Here is a 19,827-nt window from a genome sequence, read left to right as displayed (position 1 = left end):
TCCTGAATCTGACACCAGTGCTGTGCTGCAGAACCCAGCTTCTACCTCAGGTGGATGTAACAGGTTCCTTGGCATTATGCAAAGGACAGCAGCATGGCTAATTCCTGGCACAGTGGCCAAGAACTACCTCTTCATCAGCTTCATTAAGAATGTTTTTCTGGTCGTGGCCACTACACCTGCTGTGACGGGCACGCTGCTTCATTCCCATCCTTTTGAATTAAACCATATTCCATTCAGAAAGATATTTGTTTGGTTTTCTTGAAAATCATGACATGGTTTTCTTTTTTCTCTTTTATACTATGTCTGCTTTTGAACACAGGCTTGAAAAAGAATCAGTATGAGGATGACGATGCTGGAGTTGTGCCACGTTAATGAGAGACTCATATTACAGTCATCCAGCAAAATAGTTGCCTTGGATTCATAGACTATGCACTCTATTTCACGTTTTAAAATCTAAGCTGCATACATAATGGATATAAATTCTATTAATATTACTGCCAGTAATCCAACTAAAGGATGTCTAGGTTTTAAATTTCATGTACAGACATGATTTCATGATTCATTTACTCAAGTCCAAGGTATACATTTGTTGTGAGCTTGTAGTTTTCCACAAACCATTTTAACTTTGAGAACATGCCTTTTCTCCCTGAATTTCTGGGTTATTATCAAGTTTTCTCCTGGTTATAATTAGTATGTTAGCTTTTGCTGCTTAGAAGCAAATGCAAATACTCATATGCAATGGCTATTAATAAGGACCCCAGGCAATTACATCAATACTAGTTGGAAAGATTGGGTAAAATCTTGATAATTGTGTCGGAAGCATATATCTAATTTAGTGTGTGTTAAAATGATGGGGCACTGACTGACACCAGGTGTCAGAGATCAGAGGTATCAAACCTTCTTTGGCAATATCTTCATTTTTAATAGACTATAGACAGTAGGTGCAGGAGTAGGCCATTTGGCCCTTCTAGCCAGCACCGCTATTCACTGTGATCATGGCTGATCATACACAATCAGTACCCCGTTCCTGCCCTCTCTCCATATCCCTTGACCCCACTATCTATAAGAACTGTATCCAACTTTCTCTTGAATGCATCCAGAGACTTGGCCTCCACTGCCTTCTCGGGTGAAAATAATTTTCACTTATTTTCATGACTGATTTCAGATATGTAATCATTCAAGATTCAAAGTATATTTATTATCAAAGTAAGTATGCAGTATACATACCTACCTGAGACTTGTCTTCCAATAGACAGCCATGAAAGAAGGAAAACATCAAACCCCAACACACAAAAAAAAGAACAAATCACGCAAACGGCAAAAAAAAGTGAAAAACAGAATGGAAAACACCAAATCACAAAGATGTCGAAGGAGTCCAGCTATATTCAGCTCAGTTCAGTTCAATCCAGCACAGTGTCTCTCACTGTCTGCAGACGTCAGCTCTACTCCGCTCCGATCACAAATGTACAAAACAGCAGCAAAAGAAGGAGAGACCAGAAACCAGAAACAAGTCACAGCATGAACTACAGAGTCCAATTTACAAACCTTGTCGACCAAACCTTGCCCAAGACCCATGGACTCCTGCAGCATCAAGCAAGAGGGAGAGGGAGATCACTCATATGCAGGCACCTTCCTCCGGGAGTGAGACGGAGACAGAGACAATTCTCACGCAGGTAGTCGGAGCTAAACATGGATAAGATAAGTAAGACAAAAAGGCTTTAAGGGCCACTGAAAAGGGGTGAATTGATTCACTTAATCCAAGCGACATGATCACCTACTGGAATATAGTGACAACACAATTTATTTTAACAGGGTTTTCAATGAGGCTTTTACAGTAGTTCATTTTTTTTTTGGTGGAAGCCTTGATGAACGTTTTATTTCAGAACAGCTGGATTTGTTTGGTACACCCAGGTGCTATTTCACAATTTATATTACTTAAACAGTGAATGATTAGTTGTGAAGTAAAGAGTAATTAAAGGCTTACATGTGTCAAATATGGAAAAACACTAGCAGAAATAAACCAATGTCATTTAGCACCATCCGTATCCTTTTAAATGCCTTTGATCGAGAGATGACTATTGTCTGAGGCACTAAGAGAATTCTTTGCTTTTTTAAAATATCTCCTAAACGTGTTACCATAAGACTATAAGACATAGGAGCAGAATTAGGCCATTTGGCCCATTGAGTCTGCTCTGCCATTTCATCTTGGCTGATTCATTTTCCTCTCAACCACCTTCTCCTGCCTTCTCCCTGTAACCTTTCACACCCTGACTATTCAAGAACCTACCAACCTCCACCTTAAATACCCCTAATAAGCTGGTCACCAGTGACAATGAATTCTATAAATTAACCACCCTCTGGCTAAGGAATTCTTCCTCAATTCCATTCTAAATGGACGTCCCTCTATTCTGAAGCTGTGTCCTTTGGTGCTAGATTCCCCTATACCACTGGAAACATTCTCTCCACATCCATTCTGTCTAGGCCTTTCAACATTTGATAGGATGTAATGAGGTCACTCATCATTCATCTAAATTCCAGCGAGTAAACACCCAGAAGCATCAATAGCTCCTCGTAAGATAAGCCTTTCATTCCAGAACCATACTCCTGAACCTTCTCTGAACCCTCTCCAATGTCAGCACATCCTTTCTTAGATAAGGGGCCTAAAATTGCTCACAGTACCCCAAGTGAGGCCTCACCAGTGATTTAAAGCCTCAGTATTATATCCTTACTTTTACAGTATATTCTAGCTCTCTCAAAATGAATGCTAACATTGCAAAACACACAAAATGTTGGAGGAACTCAACAAGCCAGGCAGCATTTATTGAAAAAAATGCTAATATTGCAAATTTTTGAGTTTTCTCCACATTTATAAAAATGAGTGTGCTTTTATTCCTTTTACCAAAGTGCATAGAAACATAGCAAAACCTACAGCACAATACAGGCCCTTCGGCCCACAAAGTTATGCCGAACATGTCCCTAGCTTAGAAATTACTCCGGTTACCCATAGCCCTCTAGTTTCCTAAGATCCATGTACCTATCCAAAAGTCTCTTAAAAGACCCTATCGTATCCGCCTCCACCACTGTTGCCGGCAGCCCATTCCATGCACTCACCACTCTCCCTGTAAAAAACTTACCCCTGCCCTCTCCTCTGTACCTACTCCCAAGCACCTTAAACCTGTGCCCTCTTGTGGCAACCATTTCAGCCCTGGGAAAAAGCCTCTGACTATCCACACTATCAATGCCTCTCATCATCTTATACACCTATATCAGGTCACCTCTCATCCTTCGTCGCTCCAAGGAGAAAAGGCCGAGTTCACTCAACCTGTTTTCATAAGGCATTCTCCCCAATCCAGGCTACATCCTTGTAAATCTCCTCTGCACCCTTTCTATGGTTTCCATATCCTTCCTGTAGTGAGGCAAACAGAACTGAACACAGTACTCCAAGTGGGGCCTGACCAGGGTCCTATATAGCTGCAACATTAGCTCTCGGCTCCTAAATTCAATTCCATGATTGATGAAGGCCAATACACCGTATGCCTTCTTAACCACAGAGACAACCTGCACAGCTACTTTGAGTGTCCTATGGACGCAGACCCCAAGTTCCCTCTGATGCTCCACACAGCCAAGAGTCTTATCATTAATACTATATTCTGCCATCACATTTGACCTACCAAAATGAACCACCTTACACTTATCTGGGCTGAACTCCATCTGCCACTTCTCAGCTCAGATTTGCGTCCTATCAATGTCCCTCTGTAACCTCTGACAACCCTCCACACTATCCACAACACCCCCAACATTTGTGTCAACAGCAAACTTACTAACCCATCCTTCTACATCCTCATCCAGGTCATTTATAAAAATCATGAAGAGAAGGGTTCCCAGAACAGATCCCTGAGACACACCACTGGTCACTGACCTCAATGCAGAATATGACCCGTCTACAACCACACTTTGCCTTCTGTGGGCAAGCCAGTTCTGGATCCACAAAGCAGTGTCCCCTTGGATCCCATGCATCCGTACTTTCTCAATAAGCCTTGCAAGGGGTACCTAATCAAATGCCTTGATGAAATCCATATACATTACATCTACTGCTCTTCCTTCATCAATGTGTTTAGTCACATCCTCAAAAAATTCAATCAGGCTCGTAAGGCACAACCTGCCCTTGACAAAGCTATGCTGACTATTCCTAATCATGTTATACCTCTCCAAATGTTCATAAATCCTGCCGCTCAGGATCTTCTCCATTAGCTTACCAACCACTGAGGTAAGACTCACTGGTCTATAATTTCCTGGGTTATCTCTACTCCCTTTCTTGAATAGAGGAACAACATCTGCAACCCTCCAATCCTCCAGAACTTCTCCCATCCCCATTGATGATGCAAAGTTCATCACCGGAGGGTCAGCAATCTCCTCCCTCACCTCCCACAGTGGCCTGGGGTACATCTCATCCGGTCCCAGCGACTTATCCAACTTGATGCTTTCCAAAAGCTCCAGCACATCCCCTTTCATAATCATGTTCAAGCTTTTCAGTCCGCTGCGAGTCATCAATACAATTGCCAAGATCCTTTTCCATTGTGAATAATGAAGTAAAGTATTCATTAAGTACATCTGCTATTTCCTCTGGTTCTATACACACTTTCCCACTGTCACACTTGATAAATAATCCTATTCTTTCATGTCTTATCCTCTTGCTCTTCACATACTTGTAGAATGCCTTAGGGTTTTCCTTAATCCTGCCTGCCAAGGCCTTCTCATGGCCCCTTCTGGCTCTCCTAATTTCCTTCTTAAACTCCTTCCTGTTAGCCTTATAATCTTCTAGATCTCTAACATTACCTAGCTCTCTGAACTTTTTATAAGCTTTTTTCTTCCTGACTAGATTTACTACAGCCTTTGTACACCACAGTTCCTGTACCCTACCATAACTTCTCTGCCTCATTGGAACGTACCTGTGCAGAACTCCACACAAATATCTCCTGAACATTTGTCACATTTCTTCCATACCTTTCCCTGAGAATATCTGTTCCCAATTTAAGTTTCCTGTCTGATAGCCTCATAACTCCCTTTACTCCAATTAAATGCTTTTCTAACTTGTCTGTTCCTATCTCTCTCCAATGCTATTGTAAAGGAGATAGTATTATTATCACTACCTCCAAAATGCTCTCCCACTGAGAGATCTGACACCTGACCAGGTTCATTTCCCAATACCAGATCAAGTACAGTCTCTTCTCTTGTAGGCTTTTCTACATACTGTGTCAAGAAACCTTCCTGAACACACCTAACAACCTCCACCCCATTTAAACCCCTTGCTCTAGGGAGATGCCGATCGATATTTGGAAATTAAAATCTCCCATCACAACAACTCTGTTATTATTACACCTTTCCAGGATCTGTTTCCCTATCTGCTCCTCAATATCCCTGTTACTATTAAGCAGCTTATAAAAAAACACCCAGTAGAGTTATTGACCTCTTCCTGTTCCTAACCTCCACCTACAGAGACTCTGTAGACAATCCCTCCATGACATCCACTTTTTCTGCAGCCTTGACACTATCTCTGATCAACAGTGCCACGCTCCCAACTCCCTGCCCTTTCTGAAACATCTAAAACCAGCACTTGAAGTAACCATTCCTGTCCCTGAGCCATTCAAGTCTCTGTAATGGCCACCACATCAGAGCTCCAAGCACGGAATCACGCTCTAAGCTCATCCGCTTTGTTCACAATGCTCCTTGTGTTAAAATACACATCTCAAGTCGTCGGTCTGAGCGCGTCCCTTCTTTGTCACCTGCCTATCCTCCCTCACACACTGTCTCAAAGCTTTCTCTATTTGCTTCTGCTTCTGCTTGGTACTACGCAAGCACTGCCGGACAGCTGCTATAATGCGCAGTCGGTGTGAACGGCGTGAGAGTTAAATTGTAAAGTGAGCTTTTTTGACTAGATCCCCTGAATTGATTTGATTGAGTCTATCTTTAAAAATATTAATGTCAGAAATACTGTGGAGGTCTGGCGGCAGAAGATTCCACTCTCTTGTTGATCTTGGGTAGAGAGAGTACTGGTAGCAAATCTTGTTGAATGAAGGGGTTTCCAGTTTGTGAGCCAACTGCCTCTTCTGTTCGGTTCCCACCCCTCCAACAATTCTAGTTTAGTGCATGATCATACACTTCCCAACACTGTATTCCATTTGCCATTTTTTTGCCCAATTTCAAAAGTTACATTTTACTTTCAAAAGACCGGTGAGGATTTTATTGCTGTATCTGAATGACAATGCAGCATTTGTTCAGATTAGCTAATGTATTTGAATCGTGCAGAAATACTCAAAGTCACAACTTCTACATCAGAGCCAAAAATACTGTTACTAAGCTGTGTTGACAGCAGGGGTTTGAATCTTGTGCTACAGTCAGTTTCTCATTGAAATGACAGACCTGTGCAGTCATATAGAGGGTTAGATGCAGACTCAGTATTGGAAAATACATATGGCAAGGTAGTAGTTTTGTCTGGGACACTCTAGTAGTTGGCATTTCAGAGAGAATGGCTGGGCCAATAGAAGACAGCACCAATGCAATGCCTGGGCCAATGGAGAGTCTACATCGAGGGAGTACCTTGGCTGACTCTTGAAAACCCAGCATATTTGATTAATCAACACAAGTGAAGTTTGGCACCTGATAGACAACAGAATTTTACAGTACTCATTTCACAGGACCAATATTTTTATAAGCCAACTCTGTAGAGCTCAAGTCTGCACATTCATTACACAGAAAGCCCATGAAAGGCACAAATCAGGGCAAAGAGCTCCAATGCAGCTGTATACCTGAGAAACCCTCCGACTCTTTAAATCGAGCCAGTTAATCCCACATCCATCCAAAAAGTTGATTAAGTCTCTGCACAAAGACAAATGCCATTCAAGTAATTAGTATTGCTGATATGGCCGTAGAAAGACAGCATCCATTATCAAAAATCCTTACCACCCCGGCCATGCCCTTGTCTCGCTGCTGCCATCAGGTAGAAGGTACAAGAGCCTCAGGACTTGCACCACCAGGTTCAAGAGCAGTTACTATCCCTCAGCTGTCAGGCTCTTGAACAAAAGAGGATAACTCCAGCCATTCCAGTTGTGGTGTTCCCACAACCGATGGTCTCACTTTGAGGACTCTCGATCTTGGTATTTCATGCTCTTGTTATTTATTGCTATTTATTTATATCTGCATTTGCACAGCTCGTTGTTCATTGATCCTGTTTACAGTTACTCTTCTATAAATTGGCTAAGTATATCCACAGGTAAAAGAATCTCAGGGTTGTATATGGTGACATGTATGTACTCTGATAATAAATTTTACTTTGAACTTTGATATAGTGATCTGTACTTCTGTCTCAGTACGTTGCCTTTATGAGTGTATCCCAGAGCTTTTTTTAGTTGCTGCCCTGGTGAAGGATGAAATTAAGATAGCTGGGTGAGTTGCTCCTGCGATAGGATGTACCCCTTCATATTCAACTGGCAACCACTAACACAATGACTGACGCCACAGGCCAAGAACAGAAAGCGCTGCATGTTATCAGTAAGTCAAGCAGCATCTTGCCACGTGGAACACTGATTGTTTGCCAGTCTTTGCGTGCAGCTTTTCATTGATTCTATTGTATTTCTCTGTTCGACTGTGAATGCTTGCAAGAAATCTCAATGTAGTATAAGGTGGCAATTACAAACTTTGATAGTGAATTTACTTTGAACTTGAACTTAGATCTGTGCAAAAGGAAATAGTGGTTTTGATTTTTTGTTTCAGATTTCTAGAATTTGCAGGGTTTTTTTTTGATTATTATTTGATGCTCTGGGGATGGTTCGCCCCTTTCTGGCTTGCCAATGAATCATTTTAGTGTAGAAAGTGTAATATGGCTGTTCAGCCATCTTGAAACAGCTGCGTGTTCCTGCCGCACCCCTATCGTTAAGCAGTGCCGAGAAAGGTGCAGATTCAAAGAGAACACTGAACCACTGAGTTAATGTCCTGTACGGATGCCTCCCTGCTCAGCTGATCCAGCAGGAACTAACATAAAGTTCTTTATTGTGTCAGTATCTCAATGGTACATCTGTTAGGAACTTGCTTGCATTCAATGGTCCTGGAGATAACCACATATTCAGAGATTTCATGGAATAGTCCAAAGTCACTTGAGGCATACATATTGGGTTTAGTCTGTATCAGAATGATGCATCTTGATAACGTACCTCACATGCTCTCAAGTGAGTCCATAAGTTGTTGATGCTTAGAAATCTGAATTCTTTTCTTTTCAGAGGCTGGGTGGCAACCAATAACTTAACTCAGAACCACACATATGTATGATACAGCTCTCTGGCCAGCTCCCCAAACACTCACACTGAAAGTGCTTCTGCTCATTCCTATTGTGCGTGTTCACTGCTCTGTGCTTAAAGTTTTGTTCTCAGAAAGGTCATCCTTACAGTGGTGTTTGTTGTGATTTGAATGGGGCTGGCTGTGCTACAAGGTGATAGTCAACATTCTGCAGCTGGTAGCTTGAGAACACCTGGGAAAACACAAGGGACTATTAAAAACTTTGAAAACACAAGAGATGCTACAGATGCTGGAAATCCAGAGTAACACACACAAGATGCTGGCGGAACTCAGCCAGTCAGGCAGCATCTATGGAGGGGAATAAACTGTCAACATTTTGGGCTGAGACCCTTCAACAGGACTGGAAAGGAAGGAGGAGGGGAAGATTTCAGAATAAGAAGATGGGAGGAGGGGTAGGGCATACAAGCTGGAAGGTGATAGGTGAAGCCAGGTGAGGGAGAAGGTGAGTGGGGGGCAGAATGGGGGATAAAGTGAAAAGCTGGGAGGTGATGAGAGGAAAGAGTAAATGGCTGAAGGAGGAATATGATAGGAGAGGAGAGTGGACCATGATAGAGAGGGAAGGAGGAGAGGCACTAAAGGGAGGTAATAGGCAGGTGAGAAGGGTTAAGAGGGGAGGCAGAATGGGGAATGGAAAAGGAATGAATGGGGCGGGGAGAAATTACCGAAAGTTGGGTAAATCAATATTCAGGTCTAAAACCGCCGCAGTCTTGCCATAATCTGTCCTAGAATATTAAAATAAATTTATAATTGATCAATTAGTCTGGTGAAATCCAGCTGATTCCTTCAATTTAAAATATAGGTCACATCTGAAGTTATTTGAATGACAGAGTACTAGTTTCTTCAGTTTCTCTTAAACAGATTTCCAGTATAAAAATGTAAGAACCAATGCTGGGCAGAACTTCAAATGTGAGACAGAGAATGTACAGTATGTTAAATTTCACTTTTGAAATTCAGCTCAAGACAACTTCAAAAGTGAAATACTCTGCATTAATCTTAAAGAACGTGTTATTTAAAACCATTAATCCAGATGATCTCTGTTACATAAAACAACAGCCTCTGGGATAGTTTGAAACAGTTCGGTCCCTTGACAAACACCGATGTAATGCAGTTTATATCCTTGTTAAGTCTGAAATGTATGGAAAATGTGGATATTTGAAGAATAACAGAGCCTTCAATTCCCTACTGGGACGTTCATCTTCCTGATTCTCATCCGTTTCGAAGGAACAGCCCATTTTAAATGCTTTGGTTAATTATTTACTTTTTTTTGTATTTTTAATCAATAAAATGGGCAAAGTCCACTTCTATTGTTAATAGCAAGTTCGAAGGGACTCAGCTTTTGAAAAATATGAAGATATTCTCAGGTTCTATGTACTGCATTGTAAAAAGGAAAAGAATCAATGAACAGATTTTTATGATTGCTATTGCGCCAGTGTCTCAATGAAGCAAAGGAGGTATTCATGATTTAGGTGATTTTTAAAATGAAGCTGTTACAAAAAAAAGGGTGCTCGGAACCTTTTTTGGTTAATATTATGCGACATAGAAGGATAAAAATACATTTATAAAGCTCCTGTATTAAAAGTTACAATATTTTAAATGACATGAAAACCTAAACAACTGGTTGTTAAACATAATCATGTATCATTATGCAGTTAACAAGGTAACTTATTGCACTTATTTGCTAGACTGAGGAAAATGGAAAACGGTGAAATAAAGTAATTAAAAAGTTTATTATTTACTTCAACAAAAATTAACTTATTTGGAAAAGAACTACACTAAATCATAATGTGGATTGATCACACCGCTTATCAATTTATAAACCTCTAGCATAACCTATTAAAAGTTCATGGTTTCCAAACTCATTGTTTCAAGATTATATATCAACCTCTGAACCCTTCAATATATAATCCTCATGAAAAAGTTTGTGCAAAGTTATGTTTAATATTGCAAAAAGATGCCTCATCATAAATAAAAAAGTCAGGATAACGTGTTCAGCAATCAAATGGTCAAAAGTGCATCATACAAATGTTTTAAAAACTTCAATTTTTAACTCATTGATTTAATGACAATGGACAGTCCAGATCCACAACAGTTCACTGACAGGACTGTGGCCGAAGCCTTTTACAAAAGCATTTTCATTAACTAATATATTTTATTGCTTCTTTTAATTAGCAAATCACTACAAGACAGTGGGTGAATTGTGCTTCAATTGATACAATTTTTAGACACAGTATTCATTTCTCAGCCCAGTGTGACTGCAAATATACAGAACATTCACTAAAACCCTAACATGGTTAAAGAGGAATGCATGTTTGCAGCAAATACATATTAAAAAATAGAACTGCTTCTCTAAACAGTTTTTTTGCAAAACATAAAATACTATTAACATCAGTATGCAAACAATTACAATTGGTTTTCTTTACAAAAATATTTACATTTTAATAGCAAGATTTAGTCAATGGCCTTCAAGTTAATTATTCATTTAAAATTAAATGATTCTTGGACTCATTTTACAACCACAGCAAAATTACTTTCTTTCTTAAATGGAGATGTTCAGTGTTGTATTTCAGAGTGCATTGCAAAGAAATAGGAAAATGTAAAAAATGTATATGTAAATGACAGTTTCAGGGACATAAATGGAAAGTAACACTATGAAAATGACACCACTGTACAGTTTGATGGTATTACATTTTTAACAGGTTACAGACCCCTTGAAAATTAACACTGTTCAAATCATTCAACAACTAACACAACATTTTAATACAATGGATAGATTCATTCTGACTACATGAGCTGACTGAAATACTTGCTTGGGTCCTTTAAACTGTAGATGACCAATATAAAGATTTTCATCAGGAAGTTGCTGTTGCTGAAAGTAGGAGGTGAATGCAACTTTTCCAACTTTTTTATCAAGATATTATTCCACTTATTTTAAATCTGTGAACTATTAACACAACAGATAAAATGTTATGTGAACCTGTTGATTGCTTGTCCAGCATCTTGGCTAACAATTCTTTTGAGTCAACTAAATCCTACTTTTAATTAAATATTAGGAATTTATAGCAGTAAATGGCATTATTTGAGTGTCTTTACTTTATGACCAATGCTAACATGACTTTCTGAAATTTTGTATTGTCCAATGGAATTTACAATTTCAGTAATAAATAAAACTATACTGATGTAAACAATAGATCTCGAAGGCTGAGCACAAAATCAGGCATGTTTTGCCCTCACTGTTGAACAACTCAATTTATACACTCATTGACTAAACTACGGACATTATCCAGTAGCTATATTTTTGTAGGTATGTCTGGGAGGTAAAAATCACCGGCATCACAGGTCCCAATAGCTTAGATGTCTGACTACAAGAGTCATTATTTTGTACTTTAGCAACAGGATTACACGTTTTCGTAGACTGCAACACAGACTTCTCATTCAGTATAGCTGAACTTACACAGATTTCATACCTAAAATTTACCACAAGTTCCCTAAACCACTATTGGGCAAGTGTAATAAGAATAATATATATCGTATAACGTTGTTTAATCACATATTGCCGAATAATTATGACATCTGATTGTCAAGGAGGTGAACCCTGTGGGGCTAGGTGTTCTATTTTTCAAAGTTCTGTACTCACTAATGCAACAATGATGGAGAGAACCTATTCATAGATTCTTACATTATCAAATCAATGATCAATTGCAGTAACTTATTCTAAAATAGCATGGATTCCAAAATCCACCCATCTCATTTTCATGCAGGAACACAACGATTAAACGACAAATACAAATTCAATGTGATAATCCATTGATAGATCTCCATCTGAAATTTGACAAGGGAAGCAAACATTTTCTCCAGGACATTCCCCAAATTTAGGTGGAATAATTACTTTGCTAATCTGGAATTTGATTTTGAATCCTAAATATTTTTAGTTGTTTTTGCTTTATGGATTCAGACCTCAAGTTCCTCCATTTGAGATGAGCTAATTTTTGATCCAAGCTACTGACCCTTGGTGAGATGATGGTATAACATTTTTCCATATATTTTGTTTTTTTTTAATGCTCATAAACCAATTTACTTTCTTCAGCTACAAAAAAAATAATCAATGCTTACAGGGCAGGATGTGAAGTCATTTGTCTCTACAAAAATGCACCTCCTTATTTACGGTTACATCAGTGGTATAACAAAAACACATTATAACTTCAAATGTAGTCCTCCGGGCCAATTAACCTACTATAAACGGACAAAGTCAATGCATGTTGTAGCCGGAACATAATTTATTCAAGGACGTAGAGTAAGTTTTGCCATTTTGCTCTATGTTTTAGCATTTGCACAAGCACATGTATTACCTCAGGACATAGGCTTTTAGACACATGACAGTGTTCACTGACTATCAACTCACAGACTAAAGAGGGGGTGATTATTTGCAGTTTCCAATACAGATATCACACTGACGAACACTGACGTTTCATGGCTCCAGTAGCAGAATAGCATCAAGCTTGTTCTTGGGAAAAATAAATGCATCTGAAAAATGGTAGAGAGATACAAACTTTGTTTCTGTTCCGAAAAATCTGATTCGGTCCATAGTCCAATATATATCCATTCATTGTGCAAACTGTCGATGGGTAAACGTTAGTGCAGTATCCTCCATAGTGGATAACAGCTGCTCTGGTCTAACCAAAGTCAATCCTTGGCCGATACTGTAGTACCATTGGATAAGACTATAAAAACAGAAATTATTAGTAATTATTAGTAATTCATAGGACAATGCTTATGCAGAAGAACAATTTCACATAACCTTTCAGTTGCAATCATAATCTCTGCTGATTCCATAATACTATAAAACACAGGAGAGAATCTGCCCACTGTGTCTGCCCCACCATTCAACTGCGGCTGATTTATTTTCCCTCTCAACTCCATTTTTCTGACTTCTCCCTGTAACCTATGATGCCTTTATTAATCAAGAACCTATTTACGTCTTCAGCCTGGCTTTTACAGCCATCTGTGGCATATTCACCACCCTCTGGCTAAAGAAATTCCTCCTCAGGTATATTCTAAAGGGATATGTCTGCTGGCCCTACACTCTCTCTTTATTAGAAACATTATTTCAAAGTCAACTCTATCTAGCCCTTTCAATAGTTCGTAGGTTTCAATAGGATTCCACCCCACGCCCCCACCACCAAGTCTTCCAAACTCCAGCAAGTACTGCCCCAGAGCCATCAAATGCTCTTCATTAGTTAACCCTTTTATTGACGGGATCATTCTCCAAAATCTCCTCTGGACTCTCTCTAATGGCAGCACATCCTTTCTTAGATACAGGGCCCAGCATACCTAAGGAACTCCACAGTTCAATTCCGTACTCCGATCCTCAGCAAATGAAGCAGTTGTGTTGGAATGCTGAGGATTCCGACAAACAATTAGGCACACAACAACAACTGGCAGGCAACACTTCAGCCACAAAAATAACAGGCAATGGCCTCCAACAGAAGAGTGCCTACCCACATAACCCTAGCATTTAACAATATTATCATTGCTGAGTCCATAACTCCACCAAAGAACCAAAAGACATATAGACCAGCCACATTAGTACTGTGGCTTGCAGAGCATACCAAAGACTGGATAACCTCTGGTGCATGCCTCACCTCCTTTCTACTCTCTACAAGGCGCAAGTCAGATTCATAGTCATAGAAAAGTACAGCACAGAAACAGGCCCTTTGGCCCATCTAGTCCACGCCAAACCATTTAAACTACCTACTGCCATCGACCTACACCGAGATCATATGCCTCCATGCCCCTACCATCCATGTACCTATCCAAACTTCTTTTAAAATGTTGAAATCAAGCTCGTATGCATCATTTGTGCTGACAGCTCATTCCACTCTCTCACAACCCTCTGAGTGAAGACGTTTCCCCTCATGTTCCTCTCAAACTTTACACCTTTCACCCTTAACCCAGTACCTCGAGCTGTAAGCTGTAAATCCTCTCCACTTGCCTGGTGGGAAAAATTCTAGGAAAAATTAAGAAGGGTGACTCCATCTAGGACGAAGTTTTCTGCTTGACTGACAACTGTATGTGTTCTTTGCCTCCACTGTCAGCATTCTGTGACTGAAATGTCACAATTAAGTGATTTTGACAATGCACACACACCACTGGAGAGAACCACTGACATTTCTTAATACTTGCCAGTGTTATTACAACTTTCCATTATATATAATCATCTTGATCAGCTGATGTCCCATTCCATGTATTTCTGGTTCTGGGTCAATAGCAACACAAAAATACAAGTAAAAGGCCTAATACTGGGCCGTGCTTACCCCTCTGCTTATAGCATGGTGAATGAGGACTCAATCTAGGTAATTGCTTTGTAGACGGCAGAAAGGTTATCTGGAATGATGGTGTGAGACACCTGGCCTAGAGTAATCAGCCTCTAGTTCATTTTGCACTCATCAGTCTCTTTGAATTTCTTGACAATGGTGATCCTTGGGATCTTGATAGGGAGTATCAGGGAATGGGTCAAGGGTGTGTCTGTTTTTCACAAGGCTGAGTTGCTAGCTTGACGCTCAACCCAGCACAGATGGAAAGTGTGCAAGGAGCTGGATGGATTCGAACCCGGGACCACTCGCCTCGAAGTCCGGTGCTGATGCCACTACACCACTGGCCGGCATTCTCTAGATTATTTACCACCAGTTATCAGTTACCATTTGTACATTTATGGAATATGTGCTGCCTGACTTGCTCTGTTTCGTGTGTATTGCTATACATTTCCAGCATCTGCAGAATATTGTGTACTTAAAAAACTATCCCCATGGTCACTCCAATTTTATCCTATTGGAGACATTCTTTTCATCCACCTTCCCCACAGCTTAGCAAGCTTCTTTTCTCTTCTTCCCAGTTGTGAAAAAAGGTCTTCCGCATGAAACGTTAATATAAACATTCCTACAGAAGCAGCCAGACTGAGTATTTCCAGACCTTTCTCCTTTTATCACGCTTGCACCTCAAATATGCAAACTTTCCACTGACTCTTAACTTCATATTGAAGCATCCAACTTGAGATCAGGATAGGTTATTTGGTTCTCTTACAGTCATTCATTTTATCATGTGTGAGAAATAATATGCCATCCATTCTCTGGTTTTATATTGTCCTTTTCTATTGATGTTGCTGATCCGCAAGGCAGCAAGAGCCACAGCACATACTTCAGTACTGCTGTAACTTGCCATCCTTTTGCACATGGGAACTTAAAGTCCTACTTTTCTCTCAACATGAAACCAGAGCGTCTCCATGGTTTCTTTTTGTTTGTTAGCCTCAAAAACAATGAAAACTCTGAACAGTGGCAATAATTCTATCCTCCCTCTCATCTACATGTGCTTCTTGTGCCTTTTTTTTTACTCTAACTTGGTCTCTGGGGGAACCAAAGCATAGCAGTTAGTGCAATGCTTTTCAGCGTGTTAGCTATAAGATCCGGGTTTGATTGTCTTTAAGGATTTTACATGTTCTCCTCATGACAGTGTGGGTTTCCTCCAGGTGCTCTGGGTTCCTCCCCCATCCCAGAGATATACATGTTAGGGTTAGAGAATGGGGATACCTGTCCAGCATAATCTTCGCTGATTTGATTTGATGCAAACAATGCATTTCACTGGATGTTTTGATGTACATGTTACAAATAAAGCTAATCTTTATCTCTTTACATGAAGTTGCAGGTTATTGGAAACAAGGCAGGAGCCTTCACAGGGAATGTTCACCTGTAGTCAGTGTGGTGAACCTCATTAACCATACACTGAAACACAGAGAATCTAAACTAGGAACTATCAGTCCATTCAAGTAGCTTTCTCAGTGTAATATCATTTACGGAGTACAAAACTAGAGTAATAAAAAAGTATAAAATAAAAGCAATGTTAAATGACCAAATACTCTCAATGGCAGGATAACAATCTATAGGAACAGGCCTGTAAGTGACTTGAGGTCTACAGCACTGTGGCTGACTCATAAATGTTCTCTGAAATGACAAAGCAATCTACCTAGTTGCATCGTACATTAAAGCCAAAAAAATGCGGAAGTTCTTTCGCCTGTAATGCCCACTCTGTTTCTCTTTTCACAGATAGTCAGACCTTGTGAGGTATTCACAATAATTTTAAAAAACTGCAGGAGAACCTCAGTGAGTCAGGTAGTATCTCTGGAGACCCTGCGCCAGAACTACAACACTGACACTACAGCAGTATTTACTGTATTGTTATACTGGATATGCACTTTTCTGTTTTTTTTTACTAACCAACTACTTCATCAATGAACTTCTATCAAAATGTCAGAAGTGATGATGTTCATGAATGATTATTGATTCTCAGCAAATGGAGCAGCAAGACTGCAAAATTATATGCAGGTTGCTACGTGGAATATGGTTGATAGCGGTCAAGGAAGTTGCAGCTGGAATATAATGTAGGATAATGATCATTAGAAGAAAGAATGAAAAAACAAATTATTATGTAAATGGAGTGAGACTACAAATTGGGGCATGGGGGTCCAAGTACATGAAACACATGCAAGTGTAGCAAGAAATTATGAAGGCTAATAAAATACTGGCTTAAATTGTAAGGAGTTACAAAAGCAGGTAAGACTTGGTGCAATCTAGGATATTAACACGGCTGATCCATTTAAGTTCTAAATAATAGTAACTCCCGAGATGTTGATTGTTGGGACCCAACAATGCTAAAGTCATTGAAAATCAAGGGTAAGTGTTAGGAATCTCCTACTGGAGATGCTTATTGTATCGCACCATGTTGTATGAATGTAACCTGACACATAAGGAGAATAGGCCAGCCATTTCCTCAAGCCTGCTAGATAAGTCGTAGATTACCCAGTCATGGCCTCACCATCACTTCCCCCTCTCTTCACACATCTGCTGAATCCCTGTAGTTCAAGTATTTGTCAACCTCCTCTTGAGTCCACACCTGCTATATTGCACACGTTTTTACTTTATGTTTAATGTAAGATAGGCTTTTACTGGAGGCAGTAAATGGAAGGTTCAGTACATTGATTCTTTGAATGAAGACTTGAATGCCTAAAGAAAGATTTATTAGGTTGGGCCTATATTGGTTGGAGTTTAGAAGAATGGGAGGTGATATTACTAAAGCACATAGGATTCTGATGGGGATTTTGAGAGGGTATTTCTCAGGAATTGGTGTCCTGAACCAAGAAGCATACTTTCAGAATAATCGATACCTATTCATCTAGGCAGCTTCCAATCTGATAGTATGAATATAAATTTTTCTAACTTCTGATAATTTCTCCCCTCTTCCCCTTCGCTCTTTTCCCATACCCAATTCTAGTTCAGTGTCAGCCCTCTTTTCTCCTCACCTGCCCATCACCTCCCTCTAGTGCCCTTTCTCCTTCATTTCCTCCTATTGTCTACTCCATTGTGCCCTCCAGCCCTTTATTCTTTCCACCTATCACCTCCCAGCTTCTCACTTCGTTCCCCCCTCCTCCCCACCCACCCACTTCCACCCTCACCTGGTCTCACCTTATCAGGTAGCAGCTTGCACTCCTTTCTCTTCCCCTGCCCCCCCCACCCCAACTTCTTATTCTGGTTTCTTCCCCCTTCCTCTCCAGTCCAGATGAGGGGCCTTGGTCTGAAACTGTGACAGTTTATTCTCCTGATCTGATGTGTACCTCCACTATTTTGAATTTGTTGCTCTGGATTTCTAGCATCAGCAGAAAGTTTTAAACTTATAAACCTGTGTTCTTTCAAACGACCATAGCTCTTTGTGATTCTCTATCCCTGAGGCCTACGGAGGTGGAATCACTGAAAGTAGTCAAGAGGAGGTTGACAAATACTTGAACTACAGGGATTCAGCAGATGTGTGACGAGAGTGGGGAAGTGATGGTGAGGCCATCATTGGGTAACCTACAACTTAATTAAATGGCGTAGCAGGCTTGAGGAAATGGCTGGCCTATTCTCCTTATGTGTCAGTTTACATTCAGACAACATTGTGCGATACAATGAGCATCTCCAGTAGGAGATTCCTAATACTTACCCCTGATTTTCAATGACTTTAGCATTGTTGGGTCCCAACCATTAACATCTCGGGAGTTACTATTATTTAGAACTTAAATGGATCAACCATGTTAATACTGTGACTATGAGGGGAATCAGAGAAATGAAGGACTGAGTTTAATTTTACTTTTTATTTAGAGATACAGCACAGTATCAGACCCTTCTGGCCCAATTACATCCATGTGACTAATTAACCTACTGACCCTTATGGCTTTGTAATGTGGGAGGAAACCACTGCGGTCACAGAGAGAATGTACAAAGTCCTTACAGACAGTGATGGTATTTAATCCATGGTGATGGTGCTGTAGCAGTGTAACGCTGACCAATGTGCTATCGTGCCAGACCCACAACAGCTCAAACCTTTCATCCCCCTCTACTAGACACGAGAAAAGAGCTTGCTTGTATACTCTCCAGTTGCAGTTCTAACAATCTTGACACCATCTAAGAAAAAACAGCCTAACTGTCTAGGTCTTCACCACACCCTAAATTTACACTGCCTCTACCAATGCTGCGCCAGGGCTGCAATGTGTATCTTCTATAAAATGCTCTGTAGTAACCCACACGTAGCACATCTGAAACTTGTGGCTGTGCTAATGCAACAAGGACAGGAGCTTAATTTTAACTGTAGCATATAAATTGTTGCATATTGTTCACACAGCTTTTCATTAACAATTTACTGAATATACTGTATAGCTATTTCTGTTTGCAAAGACATGGGACTTAGCAAAGTCTGTCCAGTGCTGTACTGTTTTATTGCAATAATCAAAAATTAATAACTTATGACCTTCCAACTCAATCAAGACACTTTGTAAAAATGCATTTCAAAGTGGAAACAATTAACGCAGGAAAAAAACACATGGAACTGGATAACCGTTCCTGCTGTAATTAAAACTCTCACCAGGCTCAGTGGCTAATTACAAAGTAATTAGAACTTGTAAATAAGTAGTTGCTTGGCAAATGGCATGTAGAATTAACCAAGTCTAAAACTTTATTCTACAAGCTCTTACTGTAACTGATGCTACCATGGTTTGAAACAAATATTTTCCAAAGTTCCAAAGTTTAACTGAGGCTTAAAACCTTGTATTAAATTTGAATGTATTATGATAAATAAGGCCAATTAACAGCTTGGTCAGATTAACCACCAATTAAATACAGTGATTACATGGTAGCTTGCGGAAGAGCATCATATTCCCAATTACGTAACATCTGTTTCGTGCTGTTCAACTTTAGTGTCATTATTTTGAAATAGTGGCTACAGAAAGAAACGAAGTCACTATATACTCAGGAGAATCTTTAAGAAAAAGGTGACATTTCTTCATGCATCTTCCTAGCTCCAAGCTCATGACGTGGTCGAGTATTTTAAAGTCACAGCAGTATTTGGAAGTAACATGGAATAATTTGAAAGCAAAATGTTAAGCGAGGCTGTTAGTTTAAA

General features: G+C 39.9%; 1 protein-coding gene across 5 annotated transcripts in view; it reads right to left on the bottom strand.

Annotated features, from left to right (window-relative positions):
- Positions 1–10,119: 10,119 nt before the first annotated feature.
- Positions 10,120–19,827, bottom strand: part of pcgf5b (polycomb group ring finger 5b) — a 147,659-nt gene continuing 137,951 nt past the window's right edge. For all 5 annotated transcript variants that reach the window (XM_073027424.1, XM_073027423.1, XM_073027426.1 and 2 more), the window contains one exon: positions 10,120–13,067. In XM_073027424.1, coding sequence (XP_072883525.1) covers positions 13,020–13,067 — 48 coding nt within the window. In that variant the 3' untranslated portion in view covers positions 10,120–13,019. The remainder of the gene's footprint in view (positions 13,068–19,827) is intronic.

Source organism: Hemitrygon akajei, chromosome 23 (assembly GCF_048418815.1).
Source record: "Hemitrygon akajei chromosome 23, sHemAka1.3, whole genome shotgun sequence".
NCBI lineage: Eukaryota > Metazoa > Chordata > Chondrichthyes > Myliobatiformes > Dasyatidae > Hemitrygon > Hemitrygon akajei.
This window is presented reverse-complemented; position numbering and strand designations above follow the sequence as displayed.